The sequence below is a fragment of the Engraulis encrasicolus genome, chromosome 7 (genome assembly GCF_034702125.1).
Source record: "Engraulis encrasicolus isolate BLACKSEA-1 chromosome 7, IST_EnEncr_1.0, whole genome shotgun sequence".
NCBI lineage: Eukaryota > Metazoa > Chordata > Actinopteri > Clupeiformes > Engraulidae > Engraulis > Engraulis encrasicolus.
The window spans coordinates 25,644,378-25,656,877 of record NC_085863.1 but is presented as its reverse complement, the minus strand read 5'-3'; the positions used below and the strand labels follow the sequence as shown (position 1 = coordinate 25,656,877).

At 50.2% G+C, this 12,500-nt stretch overlaps 2 protein-coding genes across 2 annotated transcripts in view; one reads left to right on the top strand and one right to left on the bottom strand.

The window, feature by feature from the left end:
- lrfn4a (leucine rich repeat and fibronectin type III domain containing 4a) overlaps nt 1–10,638 on the top strand; it is a 25,479-nt gene extending 14,841 nt beyond the window's left edge. Inside the window, exon 6 of the mRNA XM_063203135.1 lies at nt 8,795–10,638. Coding sequence (XP_063059205.1) covers nt 8,795–10,022 — 1,228 coding nt within the window. The 3' untranslated portion in view covers nt 10,023–10,638. The remainder of the gene's footprint in view (nt 1–8,794) is intronic.
- The window catches only part of pcxa (pyruvate carboxylase a), a 300,166-nt gene that overhangs the window by 120,443 nt on the left and 167,223 nt on the right, over nt 1–12,500 (bottom strand). The gene's annotated exons all lie outside the window — the stretch shown is intronic.

Genomic DNA, 12,500 nt, shown 5'->3' with positions numbered 1-12,500 from the left:
TCATAACAATGGCATTGTGCGTGTATGATCAAAGAAAGAACACTCAGATAACAGAGAAAAGAACAGAGACATTAAAGCAGACAGATGGAGGTATGAAAAGCTTATGTGTATTTGCCAACGTGAAATGTATAGTAATTACCAAAGGGAATATGATACACACACAAACACAATATGCAGACAGACAGACACAGAATGCCCCCCCCCACCACACACACACACACACACACAAGAGAATCTCCCCTCCCCCCCTGCCCCCACGCGCACGCACACACACACACACACACACACACACACACACACACACACACACACACGGACACCTGCATCAGACAGGGGGAGTAAAAGCAGCACCATATAGCCATTCATCACTTTGCCCTCCGCCTCTCCTCTCTCTGCCATCCATCCTCTCACTCCAGCTCACTACTCTTTCATTTCCCTGCCTCACTGATCCAGCCCTCATATCCCTCCCTTTCTTTTTTACAACATTCTACTCTTTCACTCTTTCCATCTCCGCCCCTCCACCTCGCCCTCCTCTTCCATTCTCTCAGTCTGCTGCCTCGCCTCGTCAGTCACGCGTATTAACTCGACAAGGTCGAGCCACATTTAGACTATCAGGACACTTAAACACACACACACACACACACACACACACACACACACACACACACACACACACACACACACACACACACACACACACACACACACACACACACACACACACACACACACACACACACACACACACACACATACAGTAGGGCACATTTATATGCACACACGCACACACACAGGCACCCATGGGCAGTCACTCACACACACATGCCCGCTTCTCCCCACGAGCAGGACCTAAAGCCCATCGCTGCACTCTAAGCACATCCCCGGCCGCTGACCCCCGCCAAGTGAGTTGATCTCTCCATATCCGACCCACCCACCCGCCGCTGACCCGGTGCTGTGTTGCTATAACAGGCAGCCAGCCCATGAATATTTCACCGTTCAGAACAGAACCTTAACAACAAATGGACCACAACAAACGAGCGCCGATGAATGTTTTAGAGCCTTGTCCAGCCAGAACAGAGACAGGATCTTAAAGATGTACCACCACAACGAGCAACGAGCTCGGAATATAAAGGATAGCCATTTGCAGCACAAGGCTGACAGCTGCACATGCTAGAATGTTAGCGGCAATAGCAGCAGCAGCAGCACAAACCCGGTTGCTAGGTGTAGAAACGGCAAGAATCCTGCCACATACCACATATCTGATTCAACCATTTTGTGAACTGATGCCTTTCAGGTATCTGGCGCCTCTCAGGAGATGTTAAGATACCCGCAAAGGTAGTTCCATAAATCAGATCTGTGTACACGTTTGAGGAACACATAGCAGTTTTTTTATTTTCCGAAGCCAGGATGTTTTTTCCAAAGTCAGCCAACAATGCTAGTTGGTCTGTGGAAAACACTGAAACGACGCAAGGCTAGGAAACGGCTTAGGCTCGGGAAAAAAAAACGGCATAGACTTGCTAGCAAACGGCACAGCGGTAGGCCACATTAGCCCATGCTTCCCTGTGACTGGCATACCTCTGCATTATTGATGCCTGGCGCAGGCAGAGACAGATGGGAACAGATGATGGGAGGAAAGAATAAATAGATTTGAGAGATGGAGGAGGAAGGAAGGGGAGGAGAAGAAGACTGAGATGGGAACAAGAATAGATAGACAGGAGGGAGAGAGTGAGAGAGAGAGAGAGAGAGAGAGAGAGAGAGAGAGAGAGAGAGAGAGAGAGAGAGAGAGAGAGAGAGAGAGAGAGAGAGAGATAAAGAAAGAGAGAGAGTACAAAAAGTAGGTTGCCTGCATAATAAGGAGTAGGAAGTGTCAGACAGAAATAAATATGCAACATATTTATGTAAAAAACTCTTCTTTCCAATTAAGCGTTTAACCACAACCCTGTCCGCGCAACTCCCAGAGTCCATCTGTGCTCACACCACCACGGTAGGCAGGCAGCTGCAGACAGTAGCCATGTTGTTATAAGGGGCCGTTAGGAAGGTCACTAGCATCGCCGAGTGTGTTGTGTTGTGGACAGCCATTAGTGTGAGGTCAGTAGCCTTGCGGTGTGTTGTGGACGGCCATTAGCGTGAGGTCAGAGCGCTGTGGTATAGCAGCGCTTGTCTGTGGTGTCATAGGAGATCGGCAATTTGGCATAGCAATGTTGTGCGGTGCTAGGGAGGTCAGTAGCATATATATATAGCGGAGTTGTGCGAGGTCAGAAGCTTGGCATAGCAAGTGGTGTATGGGGGTTAGAGGCTACTGGCGCATCTTTGCTAATGGGCAAGGAGAATGTCACAGCTGCTCTAATAACCACTGACAACATCCACACTTGCCCCCCAAATGCCCACACACTACCACCAACCCCTCCCACCCATAGAAGTCCTGCCAAACACCAGGGGATTCTGCTAAGCACCCACCCACACCATCCCACCCACCAACCACCCCCGTTTTGCTTTTCGAAGGCATGAGGCATTTAGCCAATAGGGGACAAGCATAGTGCAGCAAGTGCTTCTGCTCCAACATCCATCTTCATAATGACTTTTGGCAGACAGAGGAGAACTTTTAAACTTGTAAAGACATTTTTGTTTTCATTGGGGGTTTTTTGGTGTTCAAAAGGAGGTGTTTTTAGACATGGTATAATAAATAATGTAGTTCTGGAATTTCTGTGGTGAATGATACATTATAGACACAAAACATTGGGTAGAATAATGAGCGCATGAATATCGAATATGATACACTAAACCTGTCTAAAAACCCTATAGGATATATAATCCTGTCACAATTTGTCAGCGATGGGCATATCACATAATTGTATAAATCTCTGGAAACATTATTTTGTAGGTGGGCGCCAAAAAAAGAAATGAATATGATGTGAAAATATACGGCAGCAGTTTGTCGTCTGTTCGCGCTCATCTCCTTGGCAGCAGGACCGTCTGGCGAGTGCATGTGCATCGAGCAAATAGCGGTCGCCAAGGCGATATGTGATGGGGGAGGTGGGGGGAGGTGGGTGCGGGTGTGCGGGGGTAGTGGTGGGTCCTCTGGTGGCACGTTTGGCTTCGCCTCGCTCCGCTGCTCTGCTCCTCTGGTGTGGCTGGCAGACGCGGCAACAACCGTAGCAACTGCCAGCAACACGCACTGACTGTGAAGCAGCTAGCTAGCGAGGCGAAGGGGGACCAAGCGGAAACAAGAGCGGCCCAGAACCGCAGAACGAGGCGTGCAGACTGAAACGTGCAGTGACAGGCAAGGCAGAGGAAAGGAGAGAAGAACGCACAGTGATTTAGAAAAAAAAAAAAAAGGGGGGGGGGGGCACAAAAGACAGCGAGAGAGTGGGTGTGAGGGCAAGGAAACAAAGTGATCAAGTGAAAAAGAGAGGTGGGGAGACTAGACCAGGTGAAGCCAGATCAGGTGACAGGCACAGAAGTGGCAGAGTGAGACGGGCAGTGAGTGACAGGCAAGGCAGAGAGCAGAGAGCGATGGGGAGATAAAAAAAAGATGGTGAAAGAGAGGTATGGAGAGGGAAACAAAGTGATGGAGAATAGAGAGTCCAGAGACAGAGACAAAGGGCAAGATGCAGAGTCATGGAGATGGAGTGAGGCAGAGAGTGGAAGAACGATACAAAGAGTTAAGAGGAATGGAGGAGTGTGGAGGAGTGTGGAGGAATGTGGAAGAGAGGCATCAGGCAGGGAGAATGCAAATGCCAGTGACAGACACACATGATGGGAGAGAGGGACGACGGACAGACAGGCAGACAGCATAATGGGAGAGAGGGAAGACGGACGGACAGACAGCATGACAGATAGGTGTATTGACAGCTAGATAGAGATATCGAGGGTACAGTAAGGGACAGTGAAGGGAAACGGCGTGAAATGACAGCTGCAGACATGCACAACGAAAGCTGACATTCACCATCACCCACGAGACACAGCACGTCTAGTACAGGGTGACAGATTGGGGGAGAAGAGGGGAGCTGAGGGGAGAGGAGAGGAGAGGAGGGGAGAGGAGAGAGGAGAGAGGAGAGAGGAGAGGAGGAGAGGAGAGGAGAGGAGAGGAGAGGAGAGAACAGGAGAGGAGAGGAGATTTAAGGGCAAAAGAGGACAGGAGAGGAGAGAGGAGAGGAGGAGAGGAGAGAACAGGAGAGGGGAGGAGAGAACAGGAGAGGAGAGGAGAGAACAGGAGAACAGAGGAGAGGAGAGGAGAGGAGGAGGGGAATGGAGGAGAAGAGAGGACAAGAGGAGAGGAGAGGAGGGGGGGAGAGGAGAGGAGGAGAGGAGAGGAGATTTAAGGGCAAAAGAGGAGAGGAGAGGAGAAAATAGAAGAGAATAGGAGAGGCGTGTAGAAGAGGGAGAAGAAGTTGGAGAGGGAGAAGAAGCGAGAGAGGATTGGAGAGAGGTACAATAGAGGGGGACTGCAGAACATTTGGTATTCAAGGAGAGTGTGTGCGTTGAGAGATATCAGAGACATGTGACAATCATCTTTCAAAACAACTTTAGAAAGCAATTTTAGCAATGTTGATGTTTGAATGTAATTTCTATCTTTTCAGGGGACCTAGGCAAGGTGGGAAGCGATGTTTGTCAAGGTGGCCACTTTACTTGTGACTGCATAGTGCTGGAAGGCACTTGAGAGAGGAGGTGGAGAAGGCACAAAAGACAGGGAGATAGAGAGAAAAGAAAAGAAAGACAGAATGAACGGTGTAGAGGGAAAGAGGAGGGTAGGAGAGAGAAATTGAGAATAGAATTCTATAGGCGATGAGGGGAAAATGGGGGAGAGGAAGCCTGAATGTTATTGCAATCCGGGCAGCTGTGAGTCTATTGCAAACTTGACCTGCGGAGAACCCATCTCCTACAAATATACACAGACCCACCCACACACAGAGACACGCACTCCACTCGTTGGTCCACCAGAGTGTTATTTATGCCAGACAGAAGGCCTGTGCAGCAGTTGCGGCGTGCCCAGGGTCAGAGGGAGAGAGGCGGACAAGATGGGACAGGACAGTGCGCGGGGGAAAAGAGGACAAAGACTTCACAGGAGGATGGCGCGGAAATTGCATGCAAAGCAGGAAAAGAGCGGCGCGGAGCAGAGAGGAGACGAGACACAGTACAAGTTTGAGGAAGAGAAGGAGAGAGACAGAGAAAGACAAAGACGGAGAAAAAGACGGAGAGAGAGGGGAAGAGAGGGTGAGAGTGAGAGAGCTAGAGCAAGAGCAAGATTATAAGGAACAAAAATAACCCGTGTCATGATATTCAAGGCAGCGTATGTGATGCAATAATGACTTTCTGCCCCCGAGATACTGGCAACTCAAGTTTTGTAAGTATTCTGTGTTTGTAGTCGGACGATGACAGGAAAGGTTGACGCTCCCTCTGTGTTATTCTGTGTTATCCAGACGGGAGTAGAATATTTCCCCTTCACGTTTCATGGTCCCCAAGTCAATTCAGTTTTTCGGGAATCCTGGACAAAAGTGCATCGAGAAACTAGTGGTCACCGATGCTCTATGTGACGGTAGGGTGGGGGGCAGAGAGGAAAGCGGGGAAGGAGGGGTGAGTGCAGGGCTGGATAAATGCACAGGCTGGATATGGCTGCAGCCTACGGGCCCCCACCTGCAAGGGGGCCTCTGATTGGCAGAAATTCCAGAATTGTGACAAGATTCAAAATTGGAAAATGTATCTGTTGTGTTCAGTACAGTTGGTGGACATGCTTTACTCAATTCCTGGCTTGCAATTATGACACTGTCTGTAAATTTGTCGCAAAATTTGCCTTCTGGGGGGCACAGCAATCTGTAGCCTAGGGGCCCCAGGCCGTCTTAATCCAGTCCTGGGTACGGGGGAGTGTGTGTGTGTGGGGGGCGGTGTCCTCTGGTGGCTTCGCTGCTCTGCTCCTCTGGTGTGGCTGGCAGACACGGCAACAAGCGTAGCAACAGCACGCACCGACATGTGAAGCAGCTAGCTAGTTTCAAGTTTCATATACCCCCATATTTCATATTCCCCCAATGGTCAAGGTCAATTTATTTAAATGGGAACACACATGTACAGTATATCCCTACTGTGTGTAATATTTATATATTGGACACGCTGTACTATAGCTCAACCTCTGTCCAATTCAGTGTTTTACCGCCAGTCAAAATACCCGAGCAACCCATCTGAGAGCACTCGACTGTGTCAGCAGAGCAGGCCTGTTGTTAGCATACAGACCGGTGAGGTTGGCAGCCATTATCTCCCCCCCCAGACACACACACACACACGCGCACGCACGCACGCACGCACGCACGCACGCACGCGCGCACTCCCTCCCTCCCCCTCCTCCTCCTCCTCCTCCTGTCTAGAGATGAGGTTGTCATGGTGACGGTATCTGGGCCCAGTGCATGTGACACATGATGTGAAAAAAACCCCTCTGTCGCTCTTTCCGCACGTGTGTGTGTGTGTGTGTGTGTGCGCGCGTGGTGTCTCACTCTTTCACTCCCTCCCTCCCCTTTCACACTCTCTCTTTATCCCAAGTGTCTCCTGCTGGTCGATTTCACAGTGGTGCAAAAACACACACGCACACGCACGCACACGCACACGCACACGCACACACACGCACACACACACACGCACGCACGCACGCACGCACGCACGCACGCACGCACGCACGCACGCGCGCGCGTGCACACGCGCACACACACACACACACACACACACACACACACACACACACTCACACACATTCACACGCATGCACTTCCAACTTGTTTATTCATATAGTTGGTGTGTTCATGTAAATAAGTTTAAAAACTGAGTGAAAGGCTTTTCATTTGTGGAGGGGAAAAAGGGAGTACTCAAAGACTTCTCTGGTAACTCGCCCTTGACGCGTCTCAATCAACCAGTGAATGAAAGTATTAATGCTAGTTCTGAAGTCGTTTCCGTCATACTTTGTAAATGAGCTTGCATCTGAAGATACTTATTCTTACAGGTCATATCATAGTCAAAGCAAGTACTTAGTGGCAAATAAATGAATAAATGAAAAAACGCACTCTTGTTTTAGTTACTTAAAAGACATTTCATTTTCTTCAAGATGTGTCACATCACAAGTGTGTCATGTCATGTTAAAGGTACACTGTGCAGGAAATGGTCAAAAAAGGTACTGCAACTTTGCTGCTCATTGAAACTGGGCTGCCTATTGACAAATTCGATCTTTTCATGAAGGTTTACCAAGTAATAAACTATCATGTTCTAGTATGGCCGAAGTACAGTCATTTTTGCAGCTAAAAATGGCTATTTCTGAGAATTCAAAATGGCGGACCATGGAGAAGATCCCCCTTTGAAAAGTGCAATTTTTCCAGTCATAATGAATACTTAGAATTTGATGGTGGTGGTAAGTATTCATGAGAAAGCTAACATTAGTGAATGGGTAGCATGAAATCTGGAAATAAACAACTAAAAATAAACAGTGTACCTTTAAGGAATGAATTGAAATGTCTTTGTAGCCACAAAAACCTCCGTCAGTCAATGAGTGCGCTCTTGCTCAGAGTCAATTGTCAACACATCTCCCCATTAGCACTCGCTGCTATCCACCTCCAGTCGTTCTATTCTGATCCAGGAGTCTATTACTGGCACTTCTGAATCACCTGAGCTAATCAGTGTGCGTACTCGATGACACATATCGGTATTAAAAGCTGCGAGCAACCAAACCTTCTCCTTGTGTGACTTCATGGTTGTCATGAGATGTGACATAGAGTTGCTCATACCCTGCTCATTCATTGCCAGCGAAATTATTATTGCTGCCACACTTTGGGGATCCTTTCCTTGCGTTGCTTTGCTTTGCTTTGCTTTTCCCCTCCATTTCTTTCATTGTATTATATCACATATGCCATATTATATTGCAAAAATGTTATTATAATATACAGTAGACTGTACTCCATTATAAAAAACAACACAGTAGAAAATGCATAAAGCATACAGCAGACGTACAAACCCTAACAGGAACACTAATGCTGTAGGGATATTATGTCAAGCAATAGGGGATATTATGCAAAACCATTGGCTTTTCTGATGAGGTGAGTGGTACACAGTTGGAAGTGTTGGGCCTTTATAATAAAACGCCACAGGATACTGTCATCAAGGCCTCTGCAGTCCTGTTTTGTATTGTGTGTCCCTGGTCTTTTATTGGCCCGGCACACTTGGACTGGACTGGGCTAGCAGGGGCAACGATTTAGTGTGCCCTGCTCGATAAAGCCTCTTTGAGTGTGTGTGCAAGAGTGTGTGTGTGTGTGTGTGTGTGTGTGTGTGTGTGTGTGTGTGTGTGCGCAAGTGTGTGTGTGTGTGTGTGTGTGTGTGTGTGTGTGTGTGTGTGTGTGTGTGTGTGTGTGTGCGCGTGTGCGTGTGTGTGGCTGCACTCCATAATCATGGCAGGAAAAAAAGAGCTGGCCTCTTCAGTCTCACGTCTCATTTTCCCACTTTCCATTTGGTCGACAGCTTCACACTGTGCTATAAATACCACTCATCAGTCTCCCTCTTCTCTTTCTTCATTATTCTACTTCTCTTCCTCCCTCTTTCCCCCTTTCTCTTTCCTTCTCTCCCCCCCTTCGTATTCCCTTTCTCTTGGTTTTTTTTATTTCTTTCCAACTCCCTCATGCCCTCTCCCTTGCTTCCTTCTTTCTCTTCCCTTTCATTCCCTCCTTTTTCTCTCTTCCATTTATTCATTTTTTCTCTCCCCCTTTTTTCTCTCTCCCCTCCCCATCTCTCTCTCTCTCTCTCTCTCTCCCTCTCTCTGTCTCTCTCTCAGGATCCTGCCGCCCAACAGCCAGAGCTTCGTGCTGAAGAACCTGGTCCCCGGTGCCGACTACAGCCTGTGCGTGCTGGCCGTGTTCGACGACGGGGTCTCCACCTCGCTGGCCACCACCAAAGTGGTGGGCTGCACCGCCTTCAGCACCAAGGAGGACTTCCCAGAGTGCCGCTCGCTGCAGGCCCACTTCCTGGGCGGCACGCTGACCGTGCTAGTGGGCGGGGTGATCGTGGTGACACTGCTGGTGTTCACGGTGGCCATGATGGTGCGGCACCGCGTCTGCGGGGACTGCCGCGACGAGCGCATCCATGGCGGATGTGGCGCCGCCGGCGGCTTCCTGTCGGGGAAAGGGGGCGTGGACGTGTTCGCGCAGACCAACGGGAGCGGAGGGCCGGCGGTGATGATGGTGGCGCTGCCCAACGGCAGGCTGGCGGCGGCCGCACAGTCCTCCAAAGCCCCGCCCCTGCCGTCCAAATCGAAGGGCAAGCAACAACACAGGACGCAATCGCGAGGCAAGCGTGGAGGTGAGGAGAAAGGAGGAGAAAGAGAAAGTGGTGGTGGTGGAGGAGGAGGAGGAGGGACTGGGGACAAGAAGGAGAAACGCAGGCCGCCCTACACCCCAGAGAACGAGCGGGTGCCCCTCTACTACTCCCCAGCCAGACATGCACATGCACCCCAAAACACGGCGGTCAAGCGGCCTGGAAAACTCAAGCTACAGGGCGCCAGCAGCCAGGCCGCTGAGAGAGCCAGCAGGAGTGGCTGGGACTCCGAGTCGGACCGGGAAGGGGACCGAGACCTCGACCCGGGCCGCGACCGTCTCTTCAGCTCCCGGCAGGCGCTGGTGTGCAGCACGCCGGGTCCGAGGGACGGCGTGTCGGACTGGTGCTCGTCGGCGGCCTCGGACGCCACGGCGCAGCTAGCCATGGCGGCGCGTGCCAAGCGCAGCTGCTCGTTCGACGTGGGCGAGATCACCGCCACGACGACCACATGCTACGGCTACGCCAAGCGGCTGAGCGTGATCTGGACGCGGCGCTCGCAGTCGCTGCACGGCATGCTGGTCCACTGTGCCTCCTCGGCCAGCACGACATCTAGCACGGTGAGCGACCACTACGGCCGAGCGCTGACGCACGGCTTCCTGCGCGCCTACGGCTCCAACAACTCCAACTCCTCCAACTCCAACAGCAGCATGGCAGCTGCTGTCGGAGACCTGGAGGAGAGCAGACTGTAGGTACTGAAGTCTCAAAATGGCTGCCGTTGCCGGAGACGTGGAGGAGAGCAGATGATGACGCCATGTTGGGAAGAACCACTCTGGCTGCCTGCAGGTCTGTACAGCATTGTAGGTTCTCAAAATGGCCACCACCAATGACGCCATGTTGGACCTCAGTGGCTGACTGAAGGTCTCAAAAATGGCCGCCAGCCGTCACACTGTCGTCTGTAGGACTACTGGGGCCAGTGGTGTAACTATGGTCACTGTATAGTACTGTGGTATTCAAAATGGCGGATATCGACATGCTGAATACGGGACTGGGGTACAGCTCCGACACTTTTGCTGTACGACAAGGAAAATAATGACGACAACCACCATGCTGACCACCTCTGACCTTCAGGGGCCATTGACGTTGACCTTGGCGGTGGCGGGATGTAGGCGGTTGAGGATCCACTAAAACTGTACTGAAATTGATAGCGACCCCCGGAAAGGCTGAACTGTGGAAAAGTTGAACTGATTTCTGAACGAGAAAGGAGACATGGAGAGCTGGTACTGGCTGGACTAACTCTATAAACAGGCAGATTAAATGTGCTTTAAAAGAGCCCAATTCTATTTAGTCCAGTGTTAACTGAGGTGTGTGTGTGTGTGTGTGTGTGTGTGTGTGTGTGTGTGTGTGTGTGTGTGTGTGTGTGTGTGTGTGTGTGTGTGTGGGCCGTGTGTGTGTGTGTGTGTGTGTGTGTGTGTGTGTGTGTGTGTGTGTGTGTGCGCTGGGGGGCAGGGGGGTAGGGGAGATTCTCTGGTGTGTGTGTGTGTGTGTGTGTGTGGGGGGGGGGGGGGTGGGGGGGGCATTCTGTGTCTGTCTATCTGCATATTGTGTTTGTGTGTGTATCATATGTGCGTGCGTGCGTGCGTGCGTGCACATACACTTGGGCGTCTGTGTCCCACCGTCTTTAATAAGCTCTTGCCACAAAAGGTGTGAGATGGGTTTGTGTGAGTGTGAGCCTATTTGCGTGTGTGCGTGCGTGCGTGCATGACTGTGTGTGTGTGAGTGACTACATTCACTGAGCTCTCACCCCTAAAGGTGTGTGATGGGTTTGTGTGAGTGTATGTGTGTGTGCGTGCATGCATGTGTGCATGCACACGTGCGCATGTGTGTCAAGTGTGCCTGTGACTCCATTCGCAGAGCAGAGAAGTGTTCTCCGTATTACGACATGATCCAGCCTTGATTAAAGTGGTGCACAGCAGATCCAGGAGGATTACCGCTGGCATGATTCCACCGAGTGCTGACTCTTGATCCAGTGGAACACCCAAAAACCGATCCAATTAGGCTGACTAACCACGGATGTGATGCGACACTCACTGCGTGGACTTAACTCCCCTCAAACAACTCAACTCGACTCGGCTCTAGGAGAGAGGAAGTGTGAGGACGTGGGCGGGCTGCCGTCTCTTGATCCCGTCAAACCCCACCAAACACCCGATGCAATTAGGATGACTAACCGCGTAAAGTGACGTGACACTCACTGGGTTGACTTAACTCCACGCACTCAACAACTGAACTCGACTAGACTAAGACAGAGGGAGTGTGAGCATGATGGGAGGAGACAGGAAGTTGTGAGCTTATGAAAAATGACTGAGTTAAGCGACGTGTGACAAGCAGTGAGCAGTCATCAGAGAAACTTAAAGAGAGAAGAGAGCGAGAGAAAGAGAGAGAGAGAGAGATGTGAGAAAACAAGGAAATGGTGGTGAAAAAACAGAAACAAAAAAAACTCCAGACGGTTTTGAATAACGACAGGCATCCAGCACCCGCGCTTTATTCACGAGTCAAGAAGCAACAACAAATGAAAAGGCGTCGGAGGCAAAGTTGACAAGCAAAAAGCGGCGTGATGCGAAACGAGCGATTACAGGAGACAGCTCCGCTTCACATCCTCCCAAAACGGACGACAACATGAAGGAACGAGGGGTAAAAAAACTGAATATAAAACAAAAAACAAAAACAACAACAAAAAACAAGTACGGAAAAACAACTCAACAGTCTACAAAACACAGGAAGCGGAGCTTGGCAGGATGGATGACTTGCTCTGCGTTCTCTGGTTTCAACAACAAGTCCTTTTCATGGGAGTATTACAACTCCTGGACCTTCATATCTCTAAAATATAGGGCAACACCTCAACTTCTAATGACTGCATAATTCAACTTCTACAGAGCACCCAAAACTTAACACAACCATGTTTGGAATTACAGAGGAAGGAGAAGCCTGGATATGTTTTAAGTGTTTTTAAAGGAAGTATGTCACTCATACACAACCATGATCACTCACACACATACGCACACACACACATACGTACACAGACAGACAGACAGACAGACAGACAGACAGACAGACAGACAGACAGACAGACAGACACACACACACACACACACACACACACACACACACACACACACACACAGACACAGACACAGACACAGACACAGACACACACACACACACACACACAC